The 16,204-nt window shown below is 40.2% G+C and overlaps 1 protein-coding gene across 1 annotated transcript; it reads left to right on the plus strand.

Annotated features, from left to right (window-relative positions):
• Positions 1-4,160: 4,160 nt before the first annotated feature.
• Positions 4,161-8,536, plus strand: LOC145396738 (protein FRA10AC1 homolog). Its single transcript, XM_080270023.1, has 6 exons — positions 4,161-4,234; positions 4,662-4,767; positions 5,388-5,550; positions 5,912-6,077; positions 6,955-7,114; positions 8,201-8,536. The coding sequence occupies exons 1-6, from the start codon at positions 4,223-4,225 to the stop codon at positions 8,494-8,496; spliced, it is 903 nt and encodes a 300-aa protein (XP_080126149.1). The 5' UTR covers positions 4,161-4,222; the 3' UTR covers positions 8,497-8,536.
• Positions 8,537-16,204: the final 7,668 nt, after the last annotated feature.

Genomic DNA, 16,204 nt, shown 5'->3' on the forward strand with positions numbered 1-16,204 from the left:
TGATGATGATGATGATGGCAATAATAATGACAGCACTGATGACGACGACAGTGGCGACGATGACAATAATTATGACAGTAATGATGACAGTGATGATGATGATGATGATGATGATGATGATATACGCAATTTCTTAAAGCAGAGGAGGACACTTACCTAAAATATTCTGATGCGTAGATCATCTTTTCTCTCTCTCTCTCTCTCTCTCTCTCTCTCTCTCACACACACACACACACACACACACACACACACACTTAAATGGATTCTTTTGTTTTGCGTGTCTGGGAAGGAGTTTGCCTGCTGCTGTTGTTATTTTTCTTCTTTATCCGTCAGCCTTCTGCTTCTCTCTCTCTTTTTTTTTTAGATGAGGATGTTAACAAATTATTCCTTCATCCATAGAGCTCCTGTTTTTTTTTTTTTCTCGTGCATAGAGCTCTCTTGTTTTTTGTGTGCATAGAGCTCTTGTTTTTCTCATCCATAGAGCTCTTTTGTTTGTCATGCATAGAGCTTTTGTTTTTCTCATGCATAGAGCTTTCTTGTTTTTGTCATGCATAGAGCTCTCTTGTTTTTCTCATGCATAGAGCTCTTTTGTTTTTCTCCTGCATAGAGCTCTTTTGTTTTTCTCCTGCATAGAGCTTTTGTTCTTTTTCTCATGCATAGAGCTTTCTTGTTTTTGTCATGCATAGAGCTCTTTTCTTTTTGACATGCGTAGAGCTCTCTTGTTTTTGTCATGCATAGAGCTTTTATTATCCTTCTCCATGACCAGGATCGATTTTGCAAGCCAGTTTTATTTATTCGTCTCTCTCTCTCTCTCTCTCTCTCTCTCTCTCTCTGCGTCGTTGTATCGAAGAGATTAAGGCAAAATAAATCGCTACGGAAGAGGCGTTAGGAAATCCACGCCATGGGGATTACGACTTTAAAATCCCTTCAGCCCAAGACCCGGGTTCTCTTAAGTTGAGGAGGCTCCCTAGCACCTCTTCCTTAGCGATTTATTTCTGGATGTGGTTGGTTAATATCGTTTTGAATATTTATCTATGCAGAGTATGGCGATATTGGAAGGATTTACGTTAACACTGAGAAGGATTTACGTAACACTGAGAAGGGATTACGTAACACTGAGAGGGAATAGTGAGGTCTAATGGGCAACATAAGTCGCTTAGGAAAAGATGTTAGGGAGCTTCCTCAGCCAACGAAAATAATAGCGTAAGTACATTTTTTCTTACTTTCGAAAAAACTCGTACTGAAGGGTTTGATGAGGGCTATAAATCCAGTCACGAAGCAGTGCTATGGAATGGAATATGATGCTAGTCACGAAGAAGTGCTATGGAATGGAATATGGTGCTAGTCACGAAGAAGTGCTATGGAATGGAATATGATACTGGTTACGAAGAAGTGCTATGGAATGGAGTATGGTGCTAGTCACGAATAAGTGCTAAGAAATGAAGTACGGTGTTTGTTACAAAAGTGCTATGGAGTGGAATATGGTGTTAGTCACGAAGAAGTGGTAAGAAATGAAGTGCAGTGCTAGTCATGAAAAAGTGCTATGAAACTGGATGCAGAATTGTAGTGTTTTCTTATTCCCCGGCCTATTTCTCCCATCTTTCCTGTCACTTCTTATTGCTTTTCTTTCCTTTACAGGTGGCTTTACATTGAGTGACAAGCCTAATGGTTTCCTGTAAGCCAAGAAACCATTTACAACGCTGGGTGGTAACCATATAACCAAACCATACGTGCTCCCTACGTGTCAACAAGTGGGTTGGTGGAGGGTTAGTGCCCCTCCCCGTAAAACAACTAACTCAAAGTCAAATGGCCACCCCTTACTGGATTATGGCGTCTGGCAATAGATAGATAGATAGATAGATAGAAGCTGCTAAAGGAAGAACATCTCCGCCTATACTCCGTTCATTTTAACTAGACACAAAACTACCATCTCTTCACCTTGACTACTGGTCTGCAACAGTGGATGACACTACAACATGGTGCTGGTCACGAGGAATTCTATTAAAAGGATGTTGAGTCATGCGGTGCTTCTGTCTTGGTGTCATAGTCACGAGAAATAAACTGTTAAATTTTAGGCCGAAATATCTCCGCCTAGTTAAGGTTGTTGAGTAGCCCCGGTCTCTGGCCAAGCAGACCCATCAACCGCAGGAAAGCAATTGCCCCTGCAAGGCAGGTGGCTCTAAACGGAGTGACAAACCTAATGGTTTCCTGTAACCCAGGAAGACATTTACAACGACGAGTGGTAACCATATAACCAAATAACGAGGTGATGTGGAGCCTACTACGGTGCCCCTTTTAAGTAGGTGGAGAGACCCAATTCCGGCGTCCATCCGGGAACCAAACCTCCACACTCCCACGCCTGGCTGTGGCGAGGCGCTGTCCACAGCAAGGGAATATCGGTGCTCTACTTAGTTAAGCTAAATAAAGTATACGCTGACACGTATAATATTTACGCATTTATTAATACACAAATTAAGTTCTATTGCTACAACAGAAATAGTTTGTTCTTACCTTCATGAATTCCTTCACGGATGCTGACAAAGCCATGCACGTTCACACCCATTCCTTGCCTGGATGTCTTGAATGAACATTTCATACTTATATGGAAGTTCCCTGGTGCTAGAAAGCGCAGTTACAGTCAACCGATTTAAGAACTAGGCTATTTGGAATTTTGTATTTTTCTTTGCGTGGTCACACATACTCTGTACACTTTAACAAGGCGTAGAATTGCCGTCTCATTAGTTTCACTGCTATGCTATAACACGAGATTAACACTAAAAAATGGTGCTGGTCACGAAGAAGTGTTATGAAAATTTTGTGGAATAGTTGTATTGTTTTATTCTGCCACTGAGTTACGAGAAATAAGCTTCAAAAAGACGAAACTCGCCTAGTTAATATGAACGGAGTATAGTGCCAATCGTGTTAGGCTTTCCAAATAACAATGGTCCACTTCACTCAACAGGGATATAATTTTCCGCGTAATTAATATGTTTAATCACTTCAGCCCTGTGATGTTTTATTCATATATTCTTGCTGCCTTCAGACGATTTCAATCAGCTTATGTATAAGACCTCTCGTAGTGAAAGGGCAAATGAAGAACACTTCTCTTCAGTTAAAGAAGTTTCTCCAAAGACGATTAAAACGGTCTAGAGTAGCAAAACCAAAACGAAAAACCGGATTGAAGAGTTAATCAAACTTTTTTTTTTTGGGGGGGGGAGCGAAGGAATATATTGTGAAAAAAAATGCATTTGTTGACACTTTAAGAAATATGCTTCAACTACAGAAAAACACGGAATTAGGGAACAAGACCCGCACCAGTACACACACACAGATGAAAGCCTCTAGGCATTCTTTTTTTTCTTAACTATATACACTGCCTGGCAATGGAGGACTGAAGAGGTTAACTTGCGCTAGTCAAGTGTAACCATAATTAGATAGCGTCACTGTTAAGAACCAAATGAAAAGTGTTCCACATGTTATATGAATGAAACGTGTATAAGGTGTCTTGTATCTTTCCATATTTGTTCACACTGAGGCTAGGGATGGATATATTTGGACGCAAAATGTTCAGTCGAGTAAGTCAGGCTAAAAACTGGAACAAGAACACTCCGTTTCGTTGAGTCACGTTTGGAACAGGCCGTTTCTTACTGTTCGACATATTGATGGTGACAAAGCGAAACGGAATGCCCCGAACCCCTCCCAATTAAGTTGCTCTTCCAATAGTTATTCTAAAATAACAGGACATTATACATCATAATATGTCTGATTTTGGCCTCACCTGACACATTGTAAAAGAGATACAGACACAGAGTTGACACGACCGTCTGATCGAAGGGTAACAATAGCCTAAAACGGGTTCACTCAGGAGTACTAATGCGGCTACAAAAGACCTGTCGCCTCTTTTTACTTCTCTCTATATGGTCTTTGAATATCATACCCCTTAATCTGACGCAAAAGACTGATACCCAAAGACGTCCTTAATTTCTTTCATTATTCATATTCTTAATTGATCATTCAGTAAAAGCCCCAGTACCACGGGGAACTCTTGAAGGTTAAGAACTTTGTAAAATACTATAGTTACCCTAATATATACAGTTTTCTCTCATTGGACACGTAAACAATCCCTCTAGTGGCGGATTTCTGAACTACACACATAAACAAACAAATTGGAGGCTTGGCTGTGTGATGTGATTGGACCACTTACACTACCACTGCTTATAAAATGGCATTAAAGGTAAGGTAGATCGTGATATGACAGTTATCATAAAGGTTACAGCGAAAGTGGTGATAATGAATTAATGTCAAAGAGTCAGTAGGTCTATTAACAACTGGTGGCTGTGGACCTTTCTGCATGGGTACGTGGGTTCATAGGTTAGTTTGTATTACAGATTTTGTGACAGTTTAATTACATGTGATTACACTGAGTTGTAGCATTTATGGCAGTTATGTTACCTTTACAGTCTGGTCAGTTTGCAGTTTGACATGAACTGTGAGTTTTAGATGAACTGTCTACCATAGTTCATAGTGTCATGTATTCGATCTTGACAGTGATACCTATAGAATACAATCCAGAGACTTACAGATATCATTGTCTCTCCATTTACAATGCTACATCAGGATACAATCCAGAGACTTACAGATATCATTGTCTCTCCAATTAGAATGCTACATCAGGATACGACTCGGCCTTTGAGGAGGATGCACGATTACGGCGGCAGCAGAAGGAGCGCCATGAACAGTTGTACAAAAGCCGACCTTCACGCCCAGGTGCATTTGATCTTTGAGTGTGGCTGATGCAGTCTTTGATGTACCAACATCTAAATTAATGAACTTTCTTTTATAAAGCTAGTATTAAGCTGTAGTCAGGGGTTAAGGGAGACTCCCTAACCCTTTGAAACAAATGGCATATTTTAGGACTTTATTCTTGCTGTCTCTTCCAGGCAGTTTTATTCTCTTATAGAAGGGGTATTGAAGGTTATATCCTTCCATTTTAGAAAGTTCCCCCTTAGGTAGTTGAAGTCATGTAGATATAACAAGAATGTAACAGAAATGACATCCTCTGGTTGAAGGGGATAACCTTGTCAGGGACCTAGTGATGTACAGTGAAACCTTCACATGACAATAGCTACTGCCCAGTTATACAAATGTCCCTCAGTTTCCCCTCCCCCCTCATTAAGGAGGATAGTGGGCTTCTGGAGAAGGGCAGCTTCAGCCTTAAAATCATTGGGTTCACATCCAGATGAGCCTGGGGCAAGAAAAATAATAAGGTAGACCCCCAAACACACCTGCTAAAAATACAGTACCATACCTCACTGTTCATTTCATTCATATTTCTCAGCAGTGATGGTTGTCACAAGACCTAACATCCCTCCCCTCCCCCCTACCAGGTATGCCAAGCCGTTATGAACTTATGGATGCTGCAAGTAAGGAGGAGGGCCGCCGGCTGCGTTACCAAATGTCCAACTTGACAGCATTTGAACGCCACAAGATGCTTATTAATCACTATGTCCTCTACCACCCGGGCAGCACTGCCTTGCTGCAGCGTGACACGTAAGCACAATCCTATCATTATTTTATGTATAAAATCAGAATTTAACTAGCCTATGGGCCTTTGCAGTAAAATACTGTGATTCTGGTGTGTACAAATGATTAACCTTGAACAGCTTGATGGTTTTTAATCATTTATAATCTTGCTGCTACTAGACAGTTTTTATGCGGCTTTAGAGAGCTCATTAGTAGTGAAGAAGTTAAGGAAGGGTATAATTAAGCCTTCTTATTAGAAAAGTATACGGTACCTGAGTAAAATCATCTGGAACTCCAAGACTAAAATTGTCAGCACAGTGATGGGATTTAAGCTTGTACATTAATTTTACCAAGCAATGTAACCTGCATAATACTATTATTTCAACAGTTCCAAGGACAAACGTGACATAGATGTGCTACGAGAGAACCACCAGTTTCTGTGGGACACTTCTGAAAGTGTGGACACATGGGAGAAGCAGCTGGCTCGCCGCTACTATGACAAGCTCTTCAAGGAGTACTGCATTTGTGACCTCTCACGCTACAAAGAGAATAAGGTCAAGGACAAGTGATAATAAAGGACAATAGTTAAAGATCATTTTATCGTATTATGCATGGTTCAAAGGAACTGTCTCTAACTTTGAAGAAAATTGCAGTGAAGCTATTTTGAAATGAGCTTAAAATCTGTAAAGGTATGCAAACTTCCAAATTGGAATTTCTTCATAGGTTTGAAGTACCCTGTCATCTGATCGTTACCAAAATGAAATATGAAAATTGTCCCTCATGATAGAATATTTCACATACCTCTTTCTCGCCACTTGTTTCTCCCCATCTAATATTTTATCCCTTTGGGTGCCGAATGAATGATATCTGGTGATTTCTTCAAGGAATTGTAATAGTTTCATACTAGTTGGAGGAAATTGTATGAGTGCCATCAGCCAGTGGGAGTCAGTAGTGTTATCAAATAGCTAAGCCATAAGAGGTTAGTGGTATTTGGAGACTTGTAGTTTAGTTTATAAGTGAAAGATATACGAAATAAGTTGACATGCTTTGCCATGTACAGAAAAAATCTGTTATAGGACCATACAGGCTATTGCAGCTAGTACTGTAGGCCATGTGTATTGTTTACGCTATTTTCTAGAGCATATATCACATATCAGCCCATTTAACGTTCTCCATCTCTATTAATTATCACGGTAATTCATATAAAAAATGAGAATGTACCATAATTTAAGATAATGGCTTTATTTCAGATTTCTGTTCCTTAATCTTGAAGAATGGAAAAGTATATGGGAAGACATTGTTTAGCATAATTCATCAACACTGGACATCAAGTTATATGTGATATCACCAGACTAAGCTGACAGGTATTGAGTTTATGAGGCTCTCAGTTTGAGTTTTTACTGTACATCCTACTGTTTTTTGTGTGGCCAGGTTGGAATGCGGTGGCGTGTGGAGCGAGAGGTGGTGGAGGGTAAAGGCCAGTTCATGTGTGGGGAGAAGCGCTGTGGGGAACAAGAGGGACTTCGCACGTGGGAGATGAACTTTGCATACGTGGAGCAGGGTACCAAGAAGAATGCACTTGTTAAGCTACGTATGTATTATTATTAGTTTCAGGTGATACAGCGAGATATGTACTGACATTTGCAAAGCTGTGTATAAAGAATAACTTATCATTGTTAATTATACGTGTAATGTAGATTAAATTTGAAAGGAGATGTAAGATGACATGGGTACTTTTTAAATTTCTGTGTTCAGATTCACATCTGAATTTGAACTGCTTTGTATTGCAGAAGCAGCTTAAAGCTATGATGTTTGGTTGTTTTAGTGGGATAAACAAGTTTTTGTAACTGTGGTATAGAATTACTATACTGCATTGATCATTGTGGAAGAGCATTGCAGAATTGCCAAGTTACTGGTACATAAAATCTAATCCCGATACTTTGAGTTTGAAGTATATTATGGCATTAGGAGTTCCATTATGCACCACCTGTGCAGACATCTTCATAACCTGCCCCTGTTGACATTAATGGGACACACAATACAAAAGGGGAAGTATATGCTTCATTTGTGATAAGTGTAGTGCTTTTTGGTTGTGAAATACAGGCAGTAAAGGTTGCAAATGTCTGTAGATGTGAGTGACCTGGGAGATTGGTTTGTAATGCCACATTGACGATCAGTATAACACGAGTATGCAAAATAAAGAGGATAGACTTCAGTGTTGTGAGAGTTATTGAGGTGATACGTTCAGGTTGGATGATACAGAGAATGTGTGAGAATATCTTGGTGATGGTTAGCATAAGTCTGAATTTGAAAGGGAAAGCCACTGTGAACATACAAAGAAATATATGTGATGAGGTGCTGAGATGGGATGACAGGGTTAGAGGACTTGATAGCAATGCTCCAGTAGACCATGTAGCTTGGAACTTGACTACAGAGTCATGCAAGGATTGATCACTGCCTGTCAGAATGTCTAAATGTATGATTCGGGTAAGTAGAACAGGACAGAGTTATGGGAGTTAGAGTACTGTTATTATCAGGTGATGTAGCTGGTTGCTCTTGTGGCCTCAGGCCCATTTGGATTTGAACCTAGTAAAATGTACTTCTCACTTTGATATCATACATAGCTACCTCCAAGGCTGTATGCTTGTATTATGTATTTACTTTCTTAATATTCCAGGTTTGTGTCATGACTGCTCCTACAAAGTGAACTACCACCACAAGAGGAAAGAGGTGACTAAGAGAGCTGGCAAGAGGAAAAACAAACAGGGAGAGAAAGAAAAGAAAGAGGGGAGGAGCAAGAAGAGAAAAGATGAGCATGAAGAGGGAGATGAAGTAGAAGTGAAGATGGAAGAGATAGAAACCAAACAAGAGGGGGAGGAGGAAGACAACATCTGGAAAGGACCTGCCAAGTTGCCAGATGAGAAGAGTCGAGAAGAGGAATTTGAAGAGTATTTGGAAGACTTGTTTCTCTGAGGGCAGGGGCATTAGGTTGACTCTTTCAGTATGGTAACTTTTTTTTAGTTTATTGTTGCTATCTACAGATGATTTTATTTTACTTTAGAAAGGGTACTGAACAGGTTAATGAAGACTGTATCTTAAATGTGGAAAAGTCTTTCCTAAGCTGAACAAAATTTTCTGAGAGTAGTACAGCAAGAATATAATGAAAACAAGTCATCAGAGGGAAGTGTTTAACTACTCTGCTGTTGATATGCATGGTACAGTATTGTATTCTGGATAAAACCATAAGATTTTGTTCAAATGAGAGAGAGCTGTCAAAGGCATAAAAAACTACCTCAAATAATCATTTCTCTGCAACCAGTACACTTAGGAATAAAATGCAGACAACACCAAATTATTTGGTTCAGCCAAGAGAAATCCTGGCAGCCAAAGGCCTAAGAGGAAGATATAGCTAGTCTTCATTAGAAGTAAGAGATGAGTTTTTGTATACAGTTGCTGTAAGTTGGGGAAAATTGGCAAAAACCATAATAGTTATTAGTGAAACTTTAGCATGGTATTGTTCTTTACTGAGGCCGTGATAGGGAAAGAGGTTGTCAGAAAGGTTACTTATGATGGGGATATCCTCTGTTAATAAAGAAAATGTGATCCATGTCTAGAGGGTGGAACTAAATTAAATGACATTTTTTTTCTTTTTTCCCATTTTTCACAACTCCCTTCTTTCAGTTGATGTTTTTATGGTAATGTGCTTACTATAATCTTTCCATTTTATTCTACATAGAAGCAGCTTTCAGAACTGGAAGGGTTAGATACAGCCAATGTTGACTTCTTCAGAACTGGAAGGGTTAGATACAGCCAAGTTGACTTCTTCACAACTGGGTCCTCCTAAGTTGCATATCATATGATGTCTTGATTAAAATAAACTACAAATTATATGTACCTCAGTTGAAGAGGTTAACCCCATCAGTCTGATGATGTGATTTACCTATATTTATATATTCTTGCTACTTCCAGTTTATTTTTGTTAGCTTTTGGGAGACCTCGTGTAGTGAAGGGGTAAAATGGATGCCATATCTAACCTCTCCACTTTTAAAAGCCCCCCTTCCCCCCTGCTTGATTAAAAGAGATAGTACAAAGGTATGATATGTTGCCAGGCTGAAGAAGTTAAGTCCACAATAAATAAGTAAATACTGTACTGTAAATTATCTAAGCCCCATCAGTCCAGGTGAAATCCTTTTTTGTCTTTCTTTCTGCTACCAGGCAGTCAGCTAAGAATGGCCTCCTGTAATGAAGGTATTTATTAGCCCTCAGAATGCAGATGATGATCTTTTCAGGCTGTTCTTGCAGCTGCCAGATGGTGTTACTCAGCCTCAGTAAGACCCCTCATACTGAAGGTATTTACTAGCTTACCAATTCAATTGTCTATCTAGAGTTAAATATAATTGCTAGGTTACTGCAAGAATAAAATTAAGATATCCCTGGCTTATTGGGTTAGGGTGACCTCTAACCCCGTCAGTTTGAGAAGTCCATCCAAAACTGAATAAAATCAAGCGATGATAAAAATAAAAACGAAAAGAACATCCCTAGGTTCAGTGAGTTACAAATTCATTGCTACATGTTCAACTGATTTGCCAGTTTCCCGACAATACAATACCACTTGTAAATAAGCAAAATGTAATATTTTAAATATTTTGCAGACTTAGAATGAAGGCTACCTTTGCTTAAATGAAGCCCTACAGGCTTAGGAAGGTAATGTATTATTGGATTTTTTCCAGTAATGGTTGTTTTCTTCTAAGTCACTGAATTTGGAACTTGAATCCCTTGATTGCCAGTGATTTTTTTTTTTTTTTTTTTTTTTTTTTTTTTTGACAACATACTATAAGTCTAATGGCCATATGAATAGACCTTAGATCTCAAAGTTGAATGCACACTTCCAATTTTTTGTGATAATTTCTGAGGTACATGATGAAGATGGAACATATTTGGCATTACTATATGGTTACTAAGTACATTATGCAGTATGGGATACATGCTGACCACACAAAAAAAACAGGCAATCCATAAATGATAGTCAAAAACTAGGATTTTGCACTCCACTTTGCAATTTATGGTTTAAGTATGACAATAAATCTGACTAACTGCAGGCCAGATGTCCAAAAAGCTTTTGTTGCATAACTTAGTTTGCAATCCTTGGCTGTACCAGTCTTCCAGGCCTTTTCCTTGTCACTCAAGATCCTGGTTAAACCGTAGAACATGTATTACTCTTAACCCCTCCAGGAAGTGAGAGATTTTTAGAGCTGACTATAACTGTGTGGTGGTTGCCAGAGTAAAATGTCCTCTGATGGAAGGGGTTACCGGAGAGTTTCTAGTCCCTAAGGCCAGAGGGCTGTAACCATATTAAAATAATGATATCCTCTGATGGAAAGGGTGAAGACCAACACCATGTAATTATGAATACTTATTTTCAGTAACAGTTCATGCATGATCCATTGTTATTGCATGGCATGTCAGTGCAATGCAAAGTTGCCTGTTGAGGGATGCCACCCATGATTTCATCAGGTTCCCAATATCTGTATTAATTGCTATGTTGTTCATTAAGGATATGTTATAATCTAATGCACAGTAAACTGCTAATTAATATAGCACTTAAAATGTTTGTATAACCTTTCCTCTATTACCATATTATTATTTATTGTCCCCCCATTTTGCTGGGACACATTTCCTTCTGACTAGGTTATGAGTACTTCAAACATTGGCAGTAAATTTCCAAGAACTTATCTTTCCATGCTACTACTGTAATAGGACACCATATCACCTCGACTTATACAGTATTTACATAGGACCGACTGATACCATTAATATTTGAGTGACAGATGAATACTGGTTTTGGGGGGTAGTTAGGTGGTAGAGGAGTTTTCTCCTGATTATATGGCCATAAGGCTGATTCTGGCTGAAGCTAGGAACAGACTGAGGAATAGAATTTCACCAAGATGGTATTCAGAGCTCTTCTACAAGACCCACCAGTGTTACAAAATCCATCCTTCATCCAATCTAATATTCCCCATCGGAAGCACAGGGATACAGGGCTTGGCTTCTCATTCCAGACACCGAAGGTAAGAGTGACCAGTTGCTTGGTCTGCAGTGGCATTATGTGAGCAGTAAACCCCAAACACCTTCAGAAGCAGATCTGCACTGGGTACATCCAGTTGGAATGCCTGACGCACTAGGTTACTAGAGGTATAAAAACTATGCAAAGGGAACAGGTCTAATGCACTACGTTAGTATACAGTGAGAAGGCCCATCCTTGACTCTCGTGCATGCAACAGGGAATTGCCCCATACAAAGAAAAGCACTCAGGCACAAAAAGCATGTCAAAACAACCCACAGATACATACCTGGAGGCATGTGAGGATGTGTGGCACCATTTATTTGCATGTACAGTGCCCTCACACAGTGAGTAAGTTTGTGGGCGGCGGACGAGCTTGTGCACTGTGAACAACGTATCTTATGGGAAAAATAGCACATGGGCAGCACCGCTTCCTCAAAGTCCACTTTTTGAGCCACAGAAATGTACTAAAGGGCACATTTCAAATACATACAGTACAGATATATAAAATATAAAACACATGGTTATTTAAGTGGAGCAGATGACAGTCCTGATTGGCTTGAATACAGGTGGTTTCGAGGCAGGGAGATACACTTAGGGTGACCCCACCACATCACCTTCCACTCCCTCGTTCCTGTCACCAGTACTGCCCTCATCACTTGACTGAACCTCTTCCCCATGTGCCTCTGCCTCACTCACCTCTCCCATAAAACCTTCAAATCCAAAGATGACACCATCGACATCACATCATTGTCTTCACCAGGAATTGTAGCAGACAATGTGGAAGCAACTGGCTCCTCTTGTTCTTGAGTTCGGTAGTAGTGTGTGATGAGTGTTTTTCTTTCGTTGACTTCCGTATTGTGCCTTTCAGTGTATTCACGAAAAGTGGTTTCTGCACCACTGAGCACTTCCTGTGTCCTAAGGTAGCTGGTATCATTTGTCTTGACCTCTTCTCTCAGAACATCCACTGCCCCTAGAATTTTACTGATCTTCGACATAGGCAGATCTTCGTCCTCCATTGGATTCTGCTCAACCAGTTGCTCAGACCTGGCCTCTTGTGCAGCGTTTACTAGGGGAGGGGGGTCATTCAATATGGGGAGACGGCAGTTATGGCCTACTCTTTTCCCCGATTTCGTTCACTTGGGGTTCAACTTGTTCGCTATGGTTTTGTGGACCTGATTACTCCCTGCTCGTTCACAAGGCACATCATTTACTCTGAATACTTTCACTGTGCGAGGGCACTGTATGTGGAATTTTGGGCATCAGGTAACAGACTGCCTCACTTATGCTTACAGTCTGGTATGCTGAAATCCCTCTATTATCTGGATGGCCACTATCTGGACAATCCATTATACGGACACTGTGATCTGGCTGTTCGAAAGCATTATTTGTACATATTTTCAATTTATCCGGAGAAAATGCTTGTGTCCAGGTGGAAATTATGATCACTGCAGGGTATGGTGACTGCTTGCCTGAGGTTGATGGGTCTGCTTGAACATGGTTAAGTGCTTGGCTGTGATTTATAGGTTTGCTTGACCAGATAGTGTTAAACAACAGGAATAAGTGTTGAACATGTACTGTGGTGGCCTTTTACACGAGCTTTCAAAGTTAGGTTATGTACGAAGGGGGGCCTGGGGAGAAGTCCATTATCTAGATGAAGTCATTACCCGGACATGCCTTTGGCTCTATTACGTCGGAGAGCCGACATGAAGCTCTTTTTATTTCATGTTTGAAGGCTCCAACATGCTTGCATGCATTGGCCTTGGTCACCTAATGGTGGCTCTCCATGCTGCTCGATCTATGGCAGCCTCCCTGTTCAGTCACTTAACCCTGAGGTCAAACTTGATGACCTTGTCCCACATCTTTTCTGGTCTACCCCTCGCAATCCCACCCCCAATTTTAATGCTTCATACTTTCGGCACCCAATTATCATCCCCCATCCTCTCCACATGCCCAAACCACCTCAAACTACCTCTCCTCATCACAGCACCAATACACTCCAGTCCTATACTACCTCTCAACTTTTCCATCATAAACCCAGTCCCCCCAGGCCTTGCATGCAGGGACACACTGCACATCCACCTAATCACTGTCACATCCGTACGTTTGAGCCTGCGAATATCCTCTTCCTTTACTGCCCAGGTCTCACTACCATACAGTATTACACTCCTAACACATGCTGCATACAGAGACCCCTTAGCACATAGGGAGAGCCCTCTCAGTGTCAGGAGAAGCAACAGCTCCCTGAACTTCTTCCAACCACTTCTCATCATAGCCACACAGCTAGTGCCAGCCCCACATCCAGCACATAACATGTCTCCCAAATAACAAAACTCTTCCACAGACTCAAGAGACTCACCAGCAAGTTCAATCCTTTCATGCCTGACAATCTCCACCTGCTCTCCCCAACATGCTGCACAAATTAAATCAGCATTATCTCAGTCTACCTCTAATACCATTACATCTCTTATGCACCCACTTATCACAAACACTGCAGAAGATGGAATTACTTCTCTCACTCTTGTGGCAAACTACACATGGCCACTCTCCCTCTTCTTTAATAGTACCGCCACCAACCCCGTGTGTATTTGTACACACAAATACAAACAGTATACAAAGATGTGAAAATAATAAACCATGACTCAGAAACTATAGGAGCAACAATTTATTAAAGGTTTTCCCATATTTACTAGTATCTACACATAATGCACTGGTAAGGAGTATTATCCCTTCAATGGTAAGTATAAAAATAGAATACATCTAGGATATGGTTAAACTGATGTACAGTCTCCAAACATTACTTGGGAACAAATACTTTAGAAATGTACAGATATATAAATACTTGTACCGTGATAAGATCAGCTCAGTCAAGCAAGATATCAATGGTTGTGTCTTATTCAAACTCCTAATATTCTGGTGTCAGTTCATACCTTCAGTCTGGGTGGTTTATCCATCTTTTCATCCATCACCTTAACCTTTATTCCCCACCTTAACCTTTATTCCCCATTAGATGTACTTGCCTGGGGTTAGGCTCCTCAGTCCAGACATTTGATGGGAGAATGCGAGGTTCCTTGCTCCTTAGCAGTATTAAATCAGCAATATACCTGAACTACCTCTCAGATTTAATCTCAAATTATCCACATCCAGTTGGAGCACCTTAACTTACTAAAGGCTAGATCATCAGACATCTATTTGTTGGCTGTGGGAGTGTGGGTGTGGGGTTACCACCAAACATCAAATGGTATCCTAGATCACAGGAAACCACTTGGCTTGTCTTTTGGGGTAGAGCCACTTGAAGGCAATATTAACTTGAGTGAGTGGATACAATTTGATTGTTGTAACCTACTGCCATATGCTTAAACACTTAATCACAAAAAGGAAGGCCAGCCCCCTATCTTTTATGATAACTTCTGGATAATGTGATGACGATAGAATGTATTTTCCACACTCTCTATATCACTGCTGGCTACATTCTTTAATATGAACTGTAGAATGACAACTAAAAACCACAGACATCCATCTAAAAGTAGGGGATTGCCTTCACCATTTACAATTTAAGCATACACGCCCTAGATTAACTTACAGTAACGTGTAATGAGATAAACATTTAAACTGCCTGCTGTTATTAAGTATAAATTGAAATATAAATTACCTTCTCAGAGTAAGAAAGATCATTTTCAAAAGCAGTAATAAGCAGGGTCTAACTTGTATCTTTTAACAAGGTCCTGGTGTTGATGTGGACATACAAACATTCCTCAACTTGCTCCCTATCCCCTGAAAGGAGGATAGTGATCTGGAGATGAGCAGCTTCAACCTTCTGTCCATCAAAGTTCACATCCAGCAAGGGATCACAACAACATTACAACATTCTGCTACTCCCATTACATCACTAATATACCAGGCCACCTTGGGGAATAAATGGCTGATAATTTACCTGTTATTTCACTTTTCTAAACACCTACTTAACCACTTAAGCCTTTCAAAGTTATGATGTACTTTTTGCTCTTTTTTTTTCTGCCTGACAGTTTTACTCAACTTACGTGATTTTTTATTTTTCTAACTGCAGAATAAAACTGTCTGGAAGCAGAATGGATTAAGTCTTAGGCTGAAGGCTGCCTAGAAAATGCCTAATTTATCCTCATTATCAGTTGCCTAATTTCTCCCCATACCATGTGGAAGTGGAAAGCTTAAAGACAGTCTCCTGAATCTTTCTGAGGCTAGGAATCATGAGAACAAAAAAATCCTAAGGTAATATCTCCCCTTTCAGTACCACAGGAATTACAGTCAAGTATACCAATACAGCAGTAGCTGCAACATGAGTGCTGAGTGGTAGGATCATCACATCCCCTAACCAATATAAATGGGGTGTCCAGTCCCCCAACTTGTACCTCAAAGTTCCTTTTATGATAACATTTGGAGTATTTCTCTTCATCCCCCATATAATTCCCATTAACTTTGCTGCTAATGACATAGTTTGCCTTTACTTTTTCTATCTATCTATCTATCTATTATCCAATCCTACATTGCCCCATGAGGAGCGTAGGAGCCCAGGGATAGGCAGTTGGTCCCGACATTTAAGATGAAAGTGACCAGCCTCACTCATCCCTGAGTGGCATTACA

This window comes from Coenobita brevimanus, chromosome 39 (assembly GCF_032717465.1).
Source record: "Coenobita brevimanus isolate Jiangsu-jjx chromosome 39, ASM3271746v2, whole genome shotgun sequence".
Lineage (NCBI taxonomy): Eukaryota > Metazoa > Arthropoda > Malacostraca > Decapoda > Coenobitidae > Coenobita > Coenobita brevimanus.